Consider the following 14591-nt stretch of genomic DNA (forward strand, 5'->3'; position numbering starts at 1 on the left):
GTGCTTGAACTGTGCTCCTCTAATAAGGCAGGGTTCACTGAATCATTCAACAGAAATCAGAATACTTTCCAAAGCATTCTCTGGACTCCTTTTTTTTCCCCCAGCAACAAAAGGAAAGACACACAAATACTCTTGCTGCACACTGGTAGGCTTATAAAGCCTCTCTGCAGGGACACATAATAGCTTATGTAGCCTTGGGAAGAAGAAAAGGGAAAAACAAAATTAAAATACTGGAAAATAAGATTGCCCAGGCCTTGCCAGAAAACCGACTAAATAAAACTGTTGAAAAACAAAACATAACCCCTTTAGAACTAGCAAATAGGATATTGTATTTGATAGCCAAGTGACTGAGTATTTTATTCACAGGGTCCAATAACAAACTGAATTATTACAATGAAGGCAGGACAGTCCTGGAGTCTTATATAGGAGAGATGCCAGCTCTGAAGGAATTTCCTACTTAGCATGTTAACCAATGAAGCAGTCCTTTAAAGACTTATGTTCTTATCATTGTTCATTATCACAGTTAAAAATGTTCCTTAACTTCTGAACCTCATGATTAACTTTGTTAATTTTCTAGCCAACATATGCAAAATTGTCGGTTTTCCAGACCTCTGAAGAAATAAGGGTGCATATTACAGTCACAGCTGTGTGGTGGCAAAAATTACCCTGATCTGAATTATTTTTTAATCACTCAAGTGAAAGATATGTCTTGAAAATTAAAGAGTGGCTGTACAGGAGTAGTGGGTTTAAAACCCTGGCCAGCCATCACATCTCAGCTTGGCACGAAAGGCTCCCAGGAGAGGGGGCACATTCCCCAGGCATGCCATTGCCCAGAGGAGCTCAGAGCTGCTGAGACAGGCAGAGAGGAGCTTGCTTTTACAGTTCAGTTGTTTGTGTAAAATTAGGCTAAATTATTGGTTAAATAATACACAGAGATCAATAGAGTTTGATAATTGCTTGGTCAATATTTGCATTTGAAGGCATGTCAGGTGTTGAAAAATTGCCTGGTATTCTTAGTGTCAATAATTAAATGCTTTACTAGTAGACCAAAAGAAAAATTAGTATTCTCTTGTGATGGATTTCTTTTTCAGTAAAACATGGCTTAACAAAGCAGAAATGGAACTCAGGTTTTTAGGCTTTCAAGAAAGACTTTTCCTCCTTGATAGTATATAGGAAATAAAGTTTTTTGTCATTACTTTAAAAAAAAGGAAAAGCTAATGCATCAGATATATCAACAATGAAATTACATCTAGAGACTGTATGAATTCTTGCAAGTATAAGGGAGATGCTAACTCGGCTTCAAGTTTCTACTTACTGCATGGATATGAAAATTGCATTTTGGATGAAACAAGCAATCCAGGATACTTGATTTTCGTTGTTCTTGTTTTAAAAAATGGAGGCAGGGGAGTGAGAAAAAATTTTCAGTAAACTTTTAAAGTTTACTGCCCTCCACTCCATGGTAAATTGATCTCTGAAACTCAGAGACGTTTTTCAGTAGAATAAAAATTTATGCAAAGTTAAAATAAATATATTATTTACAGATAGGTGATGATGAACTCTTCCTCCTCAAAATCTTTTCCAAGGAAAATCAGTGTTTCAGCTTGCAATTAGGAACACCTCTGTAGAAAATAGTTGGTCTATAAAATAGGTCAAAATCCTGATGCTGCCTTTGTCTTGTTCTGTTATGTCAGTACTTATTTTACCACTTTTTCAGATGGCATGATGTAAGCAGCCAAACTACAGACAGTTACTGTAAGTTGCCACAGACTGTCTCAGTTATGGTGATGCCACCTTTAGGTACGTAGTACAAAATGTAGACAGCAAGTGGATGTGTTTGAGGTAAAACATCTTTTAATAAACCAAATTAATATGACAAGTATGATTTAAATATGTGTTAGCATTTTTAGAAAAGTACACAGACTATAGAAGGAGATGAAAAGAAAAAATTACTTCTTAAAGGTTTGTGATGCCCTGATCCATTCAGCGGTTGTAGGGAAAGGTGGTTGGATCTACACTGGGCAGTGCACAGGAGGAACAAAGTTCTCAGGAGGTTCAAAACAACTTCTACTTGCAACATTTGGAACATTTCAATAGAATAGAGCCCTCCCCTAGGTGAGCTTCTGCTAATTTCAGCACCAAAGTCTCACACCTGTGTTTTGCACAGAGCCAGAGTGTTCCCTGCAGCCCCATGCACTCAGACACTCCCGTTACAGCACAGGCCAGCAGCTCTTGTTCCTCCTGCGAGGCTGTAATGTTGTCTCAAAGAAAACAGAAATACAGGCTTTTACACTGTTTGCTGGGTCAACATGAGGAGATTTTAACTTATTTGCATAATTGCTTTATAGATCCGGAGACTCAACGGCCAGGATATGGAATCTCAATGAAAACAGCAACAGCGGTTCCACTCAACTAGTCTTGAGGCACTGCATAAGAGAAGGAGGGCATGATGTCCCTAGCAATAAGGATGTGACTTCATTGGACTGGAATGTAAGCTGACTTCTAAGACTGTGCATGGTTTTTAAGTGTCTAAATTTAATTCCAAGGCAATTACTATTGCTGCTCCATATCTTTCATATCTGAGGTGACCAGAAGCTCTGTCCTAACCTACTGACCTCTTGTTTCAAATACTCATAATAGGCTGAACCTTCTCCTACATGCTGTAATTTTCCAGGACTGTTGCCATCTTCAAGCTTAACAATGATATATTTATATCTCTATTTTAGTAGCATGGGTAAAAATAAACTCAGCTAGCTTTAAGAACAAAGATTAAACAAGCAATCTGTGTAATACTGAAGTGTCATTAATAATGTATTTGCATCTCATAGTTACTTTATTTTGGCATGTAAGGAGATAAAAGCACCAGTGAAGCTTTTTCTCCAGATCCTCTTTGAATTATGCTGTGCACAGCAAAATGTGTTCACATTATTTTCTTTGTCTTGATAGGAGCATGTGTAGTTACTCTGTCCTTACCTATCAACCTTCTGGATGAAACTGTCTTGCCTGATCCCTTTTTTACTTTCATCCTGCAAAACCTCCTATCTTAGATAATCTGCTCCTGCACAGAGAATACTGAAATGAGCAGAGAGGACACGTATTCTTGAGAATCCCAAGTGTCTGGGCAGTGTCTTTGGGCAGCTTTAAGGCTGCTTCGTGTCTCATTTTTGCCAAAAGAACTTAGAAGACCCTGCAGGAACCTTAATTACTTAGAGATAATTTTCATTCTGTCTGTTTTGCTGATATAAATACAGACAGAGTGATCACGTTAGTCTTGTTTTCATAGGAAAACAGATTAATTAAGTACCAGAAAGGATTTTCAGCAGTTATGTACAGTCTCAGTTGCTGGCCAGTGACCAGTTTTGATCAATCTTCACTGTAGTATTGCTCTTCAGGTGAGCTAGGTGCTTCACGAAGTAAAAGATAAGGCCACTCTACAAGTCACCTGTCCCCTGTGTATTTTATATTTGCACAATTGAAGAAGTTGGTGAATAGTGAATAGAAAGTAGAGGTAGGTCAAGGAAGCAAATAAAACTCAAACTTATGTTCATTACTTGTTTCCTGTGGATATTAGAGGGAAGAAAAACAGTTGTGAAAAAAAATGAATCGAGATGTAAAAAAAGAAAAATTGAAAGAGGAAGCATGCAGTGAGTGAACAACAGTTAGGAGAAAATTTGTCCAAAACATAGAGCATTCTCTAGTATTTCCTGTAGAAATTCCTTACCTTCCAGACTTCATTGGTACTTCACTTGCATTGTGCTAATACTTAAGGTAGGGAAATGTTCCTAATTCAAATATTTCAAGTGCTTCTGGCTTAGAGTTTCCCAAAGAATGTGATTTACCACCAGCAAATTCGGATAAAATGTACATCTAAATTCCTGAGCTTTTCTTTTTCTCTTTTTGTCCTTTATCACTTTTATTTCTACCACTGGTCCAGAGAAGTGTACATCACAGTGAGCCTCACTTAGGTTATGATATTTTCCCTCCTACATTATTATGTATTTGAGTTAAATCTACAAATGCTCTGAGTCAATGTTTTTGGAGCATTAGAGTGAGCACATGTTTTAAAGGATTATTTCATGCCTTTTCCTAATTTTCTATTCATCAAACTAGAAGTGACATCTGCCGTTATTGTTTATTTAGAAGCACAATATTAATCATATTTCCCTGTGAAATATTCACACTGCTGGTATTGAATTAGTGCTTCTCTGATTTATGTGATTTACATCACATAAAGGTTATAAGAAAGGTCATTTCTAGAGGTCATTTTCAGATCATGCCTTTGATACCTTGAGTAGGATTCATCTCCTGTAAGTTTAACATCTAAGCTAGTCCTCTAAACTCATCTTAAGTCAGCAGAAACAGAGACATGTGCCTTCATATTGGGTTGGGTATAATCTAAAGCAAATGAGTTCATGAATTGCACTTCAGAGTTGTAGTTACATCATGCTGTTAGTTATGGAGGGAGACTTCTGCATGCCTGAAGATAAATCTCTTAATCCAGGTTCTGAAATGTTGAACGACTAAATACCCTGCATTAACAGCGTCCATCTCACCAGACAGAAGAGTCAAGTTCTGTTTTAATTATTCTCATTCTAGCTCAATAATAAACAGCATCAGTGGCTGCACAGGACATATCCTTCTGTGAAGGGTTCCTTCCAGAATACATGTAACTTGCTGATTAGATTTATGGACTTTTTTCCTCCTAATTGGGACCCATGAATCCAACATTTCTCAGGCTGTCCATCGTGGCCCAGTGCCCTTGAGCACATGTGGGAGTCTGTGTTCAGACAAGTAAAAAGCAGTCTCTTGGTAGATAACATTTAAGGTGTTGACCCTGAGTGTATGTGGCTTAGGGCCTTCTTTCAAAGTAGAGGTGCCTGAGTTTCACTGAACTGGGATTTAGTCTGGGTTTAGGTCATCTGTTGGTGTTTTAAATGTCCTTTATGTCTAAGAAGTAGTATCTGTTAACTGGAAGAACCCCATAGAACTTCTTATATCTTGTTTTCTTTTTCTAATCTTTTTGATTAAGTGGCTCATATCTGATGGTATAGCCCAGTGTTTCACTGTATGTTAGAGGATTTTTTTCCTCTGTGCTGTCTGAAGTAATAACCTTTAGTTCAAATTGTAGCATAATCTGTCTCAATGAGTGGACTCAGAATTCCCATAAATCGTAATTAGCAAACCTTAAAAAACAAATAAAAGGTTGGTTGAAACAGATTTTATCTCGTATCCACCTTTGCCATTTATATCTATTCCAACAGAGTGATGGAACACTATTGGCTACAGGCTCATATGATGGTTTTGCAAGAATATGGACAGAAGATGGTAAGTCAAACAACTATTGTTCTTAAGCATCAACAGCAGTGAGCTGTAATTTGACCAGTTTGTAAAGAAATTGTAACAATAACCTGTTCTTTATTCCAGGTAACCTTGCAAGCACCTTAGGTCAACATAAAGGTCCAATATTTGCCCTGAAATGGAACAAAAAGGGGAATTATATTTTAAGTGCTGGTGTTGATAAAGTGAGTTTTAAAAATACATTATTCTAACATATAAGTATGCTGATGAATGGACTTGCGCTGCTAAATTCCTTAAGATTATTTTCTTCTTCTTCAGGCATCCTGGAGAGTTTACATTTCTTTAATATATTTTAGTGCATGTTGATTGCATTTTTGAGGCTGCATGACTGTATGCTATTTTCATGGAAAATACTTAACTTAAAAAATATTGTGTAAAATTGCATCTTAAATGGGTCTCTGTTAAGGAAGGAACAGCTTCCAATACGTATATTTATAGTTTTATCAGCTAAATATTTACCAGAAGGTCTTAAGGATACCACACCTTTTAGCTCATCTAATTGTTGAAACACTTTTATTTGAATAAAATAAATATGTCTTTCTCTGGAAATATGCAAAAAATATATGGTTCTCAACTGAAAATCAAGAAAAACGTAGTTACAGCTGAGTACACATTAGAGATTAAAATGAACAGATCACTGATGATTAAAACTTTTCCAAATTTTAACCATTAAAACTGAAACTGGAAAGTATACAGCATTCATCTTGCCTAACTTTCAGTGTCTAAAACTTGGATGCATGTGTCATCTTCGACTTCCTTTATAAAATTCATAAAGAAAAATGGCACCTCCAAAGGATAGGCTGCATGGCCTGTGTTCCAGTTAGATGCACTGACAGTGCTTCTCTCCAGCAGCTGGCAGAGGGAATCTAACTGAGGTTTGTACATTTGTAAACTCAGTGAATCCCTATAATTTCATATCCTTGTGAAAATGGAAACTTAGTCTTATTCCCTTTAATACTGGCTTATATTTAGCTACACTGGTCTCTCAATGGTAATTCCATTACTCTGGCAAACTTACATTCTCAGTAAAAGCAGCATTTCTTTAGGTGATCCATTATCAGCAAGATGATGCATCCTTAATTAATTTTCTAGAAGTGTATACTTCCAATAAATTGACAATTCACTCAGAAAGTGGTACTGAGCTCTACAGGGGACACGCTCATGTGTGCTAGGAGTATGGATTAAACCTGTAGTAAGTCAATTACACTTCCGTCTGTCCCACCTCAGTGTCAAAAATTACTGTGTACTTTGCTGAAAGAAATACATTTCACTTGTTGGTTTAATTGTTACAAATGGGGTTCAGCATCGTTTCAGAGTAGAATTCAACTTGTGTCTTTTGAAAAGGGAGAAAGTGTTCTTTAGAGATCATAACTGAAACGTTTTTTCAATATTCTTATTAAAAATATATAGTGTTGTCTTCTAGCGCTATTCAGAGAGGGCATGCCCATTCTTCATAGTTACATTGCTTCTTCTGTAGGCATGATGCTTCTTTATCTACACTTAGATTATTATTCTGTAATACCTGGAAGTGATTTCTGATTTTCCCACTGTTTAGCACGCAAGGCTCTCTGTAGTCAATAATTTTATCAGTTCATCATTTAGAATTGCTACTTAGTGAGGGTGCTTTTTGGTTGTCTTTTTTCTCTGAGCTGAACAGTCACTAATCTTTTCTTCCACCCTTTCTCTGGATGCAGACAACAATAATTTGGGATGCTCACACGGGAGAAGCTAAACAGCAATTTCCTTTCCATTCAGGTACTTTTTGCATAACTCTTGTTTGGAAAATGAAATGCAGTTTTAATTCTGTCAATGTACTTTATCCATATCTGCCAGAGAAAAGTTTCAATCAAGTCTTTTTGTGCTTTAGCTATCCTGACTGTAATTGCCTGTGGATTTATTCTCATTTCAGAAAGACACAGTTCTGTGAGAATCAGCTTTGAAAGCCAGACTGATTTTAGGAGAGGGTTTGTACACCAGCCGTGTCTACCTAACTGAGCAGTCTTGTCATTACCTATGTGCTTGAATAGCACCAGGTGGTCATTCATGAAGAGAACTTTCAGTGGAGGTGTCTGAGACCTTTTCCACTCTCTCTGCTCCTGTTTCAGTGATTTGAGGCAGAAGCAGGCAGAGCTCTCATGCACCTTGCATCAACCATTGCGCTCACAAAGATCCTCAGAATTTCTTAGCTTTTAATTTTAACTTGAAGTTCTTCAATATTAACTTTCTCTGATTACTGGAAATTAATTGCCAGCCTTGAGTTTCAAAACCTTGCTGCACCAAAACACTACATGGATAGTTACTTGTAGATCTGTTTTAAGACAGGAGATGTCATGTATATTAAATAATCTTGAATAACAGTCATTGACATAATCTGAAATTCACCTGAGACCAGACTTGTGAGATGATGGCTGAGTTCATGATCCGAACTGACTACATTGTCATAGTAAAACTGAGTTTAAAACCATGAGAATATTCTGGGTTCTGATGCTAGAGGTGTTCATCTACCTAGCTGGCTGTAACTAATCCATTTTTAAATGCAACAGGCTTTCACAAGGATTTTTAATGGTGTTTAAAAGCATATTTCGATACGAATTTTAAAACGTTATTTTGCACGTTTTTCAAGTCAAACTGTTCTTATTCTCACTTTTACACTGATGTGAATAATATGCAGTGGCAATTTAAATGGTTACTCAACAGTAGACAAAAAGTATGTCTGTGGGCACAGCAATTCCATACGCTGCATTTTTGTCACTTGTCTCCTCGTGCTCACAAATTTCCTCACTGTGGCATTTATTTATCTACCATAACTGTTCCATAACAGCAAACTGTGCATATGGAGTGGTTGGTTAATGAGGCTCTTAATCCTCTGATCTCTAACTAGTGTGGATTCAGAACTTGGTTGCCCCTTCAGAATCATGTTCACTGACATGTAAGCTGTCTTAGCAGTGGTGTGCATCAAGGACAAATCATCCCATCCCCTTTTTAGCAAGTTGAAAACTCAGCTGTATCTACCAGTGCAATATGTCTATGTGCATTAAAAGATTTTTTTAAAAAGTCTTACTGCGTATGCTGTTTGTCTTTGGAACATGAGACACAACTGAAGTGTAGAAATGGAGAAGCTAATATTTTAATTTTTTTCACTATTTCATATATATTTTTACAGGAAAGTAAGGCAGTTATTAAGAAAATGCTGTCAAGAAAATATTTGGTAGGAGAAGCATGTATCCTACAAAACCTTTTTAAATTCAGCCAGACTCTCTATTCTGTTCTCACAAGTCTAAAGACACAAAGACCTCACCTTTTTCTCTTTGCATCACCAGGACAAACTAACAGCAAATTCCTTTCCATATCTGGAATCTGAAAACCTTGTCTACACTAGGATTAAAGGTGGCATTTTAACAATTAAAAGTCTAGTCTAGGCAGGGTACACTTCCTTTAACACATATTTCTTTGAAGTCTGGAAGTAGTTGGCCTGGGCTTTTTTTACTCTCTGCTTCTTTACAATAACTGGTTTATTTTACACCACAAAACTGTCATCCTAAAATACATAAGGAAAAGTCCTTTGTCTGGGTGTTGAAGGCCTCCATGTCATTAGTGTTCCCATGTAATTTTTAAGATTTTATGGTCAAAATATGTAACTGTGCAGATAAGTAGCTTCTAGGGTTTCATTATTTTTTGCAAAACTATGAATCATCATAGGGCATTTGATCAAAATACATATTCACAAAACTAATTTCTTTTAAAAGGACCTAAATAATCCAATTTTGACATCTACTAGATCTAGATTTTGACATCATCTAGATACAGGCTGATGTCTGTGCTTGCAGGAGCAAGTTGTTGAATTGACACCAAAAGAGATATTTGTATGACCCAGTTTTAAACATTTAGTTGTGTAGTGACAGGACAAGAGTTAAATGGATTCAAACTGAAAGACAGAAGGTTTAGATTAGATATGAGGAAGAAATTCTTCTGTGAGGGTGGTGAGGCACTGGACCAGGCTGCCCAGAGAAACCCAGGTTGGGTGGAGCTCTGAGCAATCTGGTCTAGTAAAAGGTGTCCCTGTCCACAGCAGGGGGGCTGGAACCAGGTGTTCTTTAGGGGCCCTTCCAGCCTAACCCATTCTATGATTCTGTGATCTAAGTGCTCTGAATCACACTTAAATTTGTCCTGTAAAAGCCAAAATTACTGGATAATTATTGTAACGCTTTTGGGTTTGGTTTTTATTTTAGCTGCATTTTTTAAGGATTTGTTGCTGCTTTTATTATGATATTCTAATTTTTTATGCAATTGGCTAATATCCTGTGGTTTTGAAAATACTTTGGCAATTTGATCATTTGCATCATGAACCATGTTTGGTTGATCTTTTCAAACCTTTTATGTAGTTACTTATCCAGTGAACACCAATAAATGAATCAGTATTAATTATCAGCACTTTATGATTCAAATTATACTGCAGTGATAGCTGCAATCCATAGGTGCCAAGAGGTCTCTGAAAATTAGGTTTTGACTCATACATACCATACTAGATATTAGCCCTGAAGGCATATTGCTATTAATGATGATAGTTTTTGTTTGATTTGAAATACAAAGTTTGTAGCACAAAAATAAAGACAAACAGGCAATTAAAGAAAGATCTTTTATTGTTTCCTTATCCTCATTCATGTTTGTTGGAAAATTCAAAAGTAGTCTGCCTTCCTCATGAATTTCCTTTATATTTCTGCAAGGTAGTAATTTCTTACCTGTCATACAGAATTATTGGGCTTTTTCATTACTACTGAAAAAGCCCCTTGTTTCTGAGCCAATGCCAGCCCTTCATTCTTATTTAGAGAGCTACTTGATGATTCAGAAGGTATCAGATATGGATCTATTTTGTTTTGCAGTTAATAAAAATTATAATAGGAAAAACATATTTAAATGTAACAGACTTGTCAGAATGGACAGATATCTTTTCACCTCTGTACTACTAAAGTATTTTTCTAAACACATTTGAGTAAGGAATTTCTTGATTTCATTTTAATGATAAATTTGCACTGTTATCTTAGCCAGGAATAGATTCAACTCTGTTTCCTATATGCTGGTCTCATTCTAGCACAATTGCTTCTCACAAGAGTGAACTGAGAATGAAGATTTCTATATTTTAGCAAGTCTTATGTCATCCTCTGGAGGGCAGCTAAACTCTATCCTGAGGGAAAAAGCCCAAGCAGCAGTCACAGACACATAAGCAAGCTGTTTGTCAGGAGCTCCCTCCAGCTCCTGCTTGCACTCAGCAGTGACATGCTGGAAGAGTTGATTGGGGATTTTTTCCCATTCTTTTTGTATAGTGTGTGTGTGTATGTGTTGCACACAGGCGCTACTTCCATGTCATCTGCTCTCTGTGCACAGAATTTTTTAGTTCAGTGCTCATTAATGCCAAACCCTCTACAGAAACTTCCTCTCATTTCACATAAGGTTGATCAATGTACCTGCCTAAAACCAAGCAAATTAAACTGATTTTTGGTATTATTAATCCATGTGCCTGCGCAGAATGATAGGTTTGTATCAAAGGTTGCATAAAGCTCTAGTGCGAAGAGACACAGCCACTTGCTCTGCCACCTTCCCATGTGTTGTGTCTTGCATTCACAGGAACTTGCTTGTCTAAGATGAAATTATCCACGCTTTTTGGGGGTTAGTTTTCTTTCAGTTTCTTCACTGAACTGGGTTACAGAGGAACGAATGCTAGACGTAACCCATGATATGTGAAGCTGGGAGCAGAGAGAGTGGAGGTAGTGTTTTGCCCCCTCTTACATAACTTAGCCTGAAAGATTTTCTTAAGCAGATACTATGCAAAGTATCCAGATTATCCACTGGAATAGAAAAAAATAATTTGTGTCCTTCAGACAGTCCCTATCAGCCCTATAACAGGCAGCAGGTGACAGACCAGGAACTAGCCTGTAGACTGTTTCATCCAGATAGCTGATGGGAGGAAAATGATTTGGGACAGCTGTTTCTTTGTCGTGATCCCTGATATTCCTTCTGTTGTTTGTATTCACAGCTCCTGCTCTGGATGTAGACTGGCAGAACAACACTACTTTTGCCTCCTGCAGTACTGACATGTGCATCCATGTATGCAGACTTGGCTGTGATCGTCCCGTTAAAACCTTTCAAGGACACACAGTAAGTTGAAGAATTCCAAAATGTTGGTGATAAAGCCGCAGCAACCTGTTACAATGATGGCAGATGATGTGTTTGCAGGGTATGTTCTGGCAGCAAAGGTGTTACACCCCATTGTTTCCCTAAAAGCATATTCCTTGGGAGTGGGTGATTCACTGCCTGTGAGAAGGGATAAAATGTTCTAAATGACCATAGGAGGCAACAACTCCAGCTTAAACAGTGAGAGTGTGTCTGTGTAGCATGAGCTGCAGACTAAAGGCACATTCATAATATGATTCTGTTTTCTGCTGGCTTATTTTCCTTTACTAAATGAGACCTACGGATAAGGAGAGAACAGTTTACCTCCACCCATTGTTCAGTTTTAGAATCAATTTCCCCACTCTTTTCTTGGTGGTATTTAATGACTGTCAAAGGTTACTTTTTCTAGGTTTCATTTGTGATAAAAACTGCAATCATTTACTGACCCATAATTTAGATGTTAGCTTCCAGAACTGTGCATTTGGAGACCTTTATGCATTTGGAGTCCGTTGTTAAACTGATTTTTCATGACAGGTTGTACATTTCTAATAATAGACTGGTGCTTTTTATGGTTATATGAAATGCACCATTTTATATACTTGCTTTTAATTATTACTGAAATGTGTAAAATGTATAAAGCAAAATTTAAATATTTTCCAGGATCGTTTTCACTGAGACTTTGGATCAATTTATATTTTCAGGAAAACAGTCCTTCCCTTTACATAAAATTATTTTTTTCTCTACCTATAGCTGTGGAAGAGCATGGTAAACTCATTCATTACCAAGGGGATACACTGGGCTTAGTTAATTACAAAGTGCTAGAAAGACTGATAGAGAAAGCATCCTAAACTGTTTAATACGCCATCATGGAATTCATTTACACATGAACTTCTCTTGTGGGAGACCAGCATTGTTGTAGAGCTGCAAAAACTTCACACCCCACCAGCATCAGTATTTTCTGTTGAAACCTTGTATCACCAGGTCTACAGAACATTAGTGAAAGAAGTGCCCCAGTTTTAAAAAGAAGCTAATGCTGTATCATCAATCTGTCTGGGTTTGTTTAAATCCTAGGATATGACAAAAGGGTAGAAGCAACTTTGTGCCAGAGCACACATCAGAAGATTGTTCAGAAGATCTGTATTGTTCACAAGCACAGGATGGTTCCACCACAAAATGCCACTAAAATAGTGTGTTGGGGAGGCAGCACTGCTTTTGTTCACCCCTAAAAATACAAATAATTTGCACTGTAATTCGTGGGTGAACTTGTTCCATGCATAAGCTTTGAGTGCCCTCTGCTGAGTGCCCAGTACAATGCAGTAACTGGAATATTTGCTTAATAAAATCACTCTTGATTTCAGAACGAGGTGAATGCAATCAAATGGGACCCATCTGGCATGCTACTAGCATCTTGCTCCGATGACATGACATTAAAGGTAAAACAATTTCCATTCCTGTTGTTCAAAAAGTAAGGACAAAAAATTATGTCTCTTTTTCAGTCTTCTCCAAAATGATAGTACTGTATCACGTCAAACTCTGCATGAACAGTAGTTTCCATTTTTAGGTTTTCATCATTCTGGATTCCAGGTGTGTTGTTGCAGGCTAGTGACAGAACTGGAAATTTACAGAGAACAGGGGAAAAAGGGAGCACCTTGCCTGTCACTTGGCCACAAAGCAATATTGCATAACTGTTCCTGCTCTGCTTAAATATCCTGACCCAGTGGTAGCACATCTTTTTGGTGACCAGTTGCATGCTGTGTTTTAAAAACCACCATGGTTCAGTATTGTTGTTACCAGTTCAAATTCCTGACCACTGGATTTAGCACAAGAGTTAGTGTTTTGCTATCCCTGGTCTCACCTGTTTATAAAAAAACTTCAGTGATGGAGATGGCAAATATTGCAAATTAAGGCAATTCTTCTTTTTCCTGTGTAAATCAGTCCTCTCCAACTTTTTTCTTGTCTATTTTTGGGATTCACAAGCTTTTCCTGTAACTTCTTGGAACATGCTGCCTGTCGGCCGTAGAGCATGGCTGAGCTTTGTGTAGCATTTCCAAAAGCAGTCTCAGGTACAGTGATGGGAATTCAGCATAAGGGGACATCATTTTCATGGTGCAGACTTACAACAACTGAGTTAAATCATTACTACAGTTTTGGTATCTCTCTGAAACTGGCTGACTAAATTTGAGTTATTTTCCCTGCTGTGAATTCCTTCATCTTACTTTCTCAATTAGCGGAAGAAAAGAGGTACTAAATTACTTGTCATCTCTCTTGAGCATATTCTTCATCTTACACTGAAGTATTTGGCCATGTAACACTGCAGAAGCAGCTGACTGTCTTCTGTCTTCTGTACTGTTAAAAACATGAGGGAGACAAATGGAGTTCAAGAGGAAAAGGAAAATTTTTTAGCATAAGAGAAAATTGCAGTGTTCTAAGCAGTTGCTGCAATTTTCTTCTCTCTTCTTCTTTCTTTAAAATGACTACTGTTGCAGTGTGTAAATAAAATTCAGGTTAAACTTCTTCAAATAGTTAGAACTTCTGTGTGAAAATAGTTACAGGCTCTTGGAAGTACAGTAATTCTTTAGTTCTCATCTATTAAATAAATACTATTAAATGTGTAACTGCTTCCCCTATTGGAGTTATTTTAAAGTATGTGCCAAATTGCTGCACTAATAAATTTTATTTATGTGTATTCAGGTGAGTCGAGATCTCAAATAAACAAATGGTAAGAATAACATAGAATAGAAATAGTTCAGCTGAGAAGAGATTAATAGTGTTGCCATTTTCTCCCTTCATTATTTCTATGACTCAGATATGGAGTATGAAGCAAGATACCTGTGTACATGATCTTCAGGCTCACAGCAAAGAGATTTACACTATCAAATGGAGCCCTACAGGACCAGGCACCAGCAACCCGAATTCCAGCATCATGTTAGCAAGGTGAAAAATGCACCTCTTTTTTTTTGCCTGCCAAGAAGGATCATCTTTCTGACATGTAACCCTACTGTCACTTTGCCATCAGTCTTCCTGCAGATAATTCCACTAAAAAGTACCTATGTATGTAACTCAGGAAG

At 37.3% G+C, this 14591-nt stretch overlaps 1 protein-coding gene across 3 annotated transcripts in view; it reads left to right on the forward strand.

Annotated features, from left to right (window-relative positions):
• Positions 1 to 14591, forward strand: part of TBL1X (transducin beta like 1 X-linked) — a 191789-nt gene that overhangs the window by 169678 nt on the left and 7520 nt on the right. For all 3 annotated transcript variants that reach the window (XM_066313848.1, XM_066313847.1, XM_066313849.1), the window contains 7 exons: positions 2346 to 2487; positions 5259 to 5322; positions 5422 to 5519; positions 7050 to 7110; positions 11387 to 11508; positions 12882 to 12956; positions 14330 to 14457. In XM_066313848.1, the coding sequence (XP_066169945.1) occupies positions 2346 to 2487; positions 5259 to 5322; positions 5422 to 5519; positions 7050 to 7110; positions 11387 to 11508; positions 12882 to 12956; positions 14330 to 14457 (690 nt within the window). The remainder of the gene's footprint in view (positions 1 to 2345; positions 2488 to 5258; positions 5323 to 5421; positions 5520 to 7049; positions 7111 to 11386; positions 11509 to 12881; positions 12957 to 14329; positions 14458 to 14591) is intronic.

This window comes from Sylvia atricapilla, chromosome 2 (genome assembly GCF_009819655.1).
Source record: "Sylvia atricapilla isolate bSylAtr1 chromosome 2, bSylAtr1.pri, whole genome shotgun sequence".
Lineage (NCBI taxonomy): Eukaryota > Metazoa > Chordata > Aves > Passeriformes > Sylviidae > Sylvia > Sylvia atricapilla.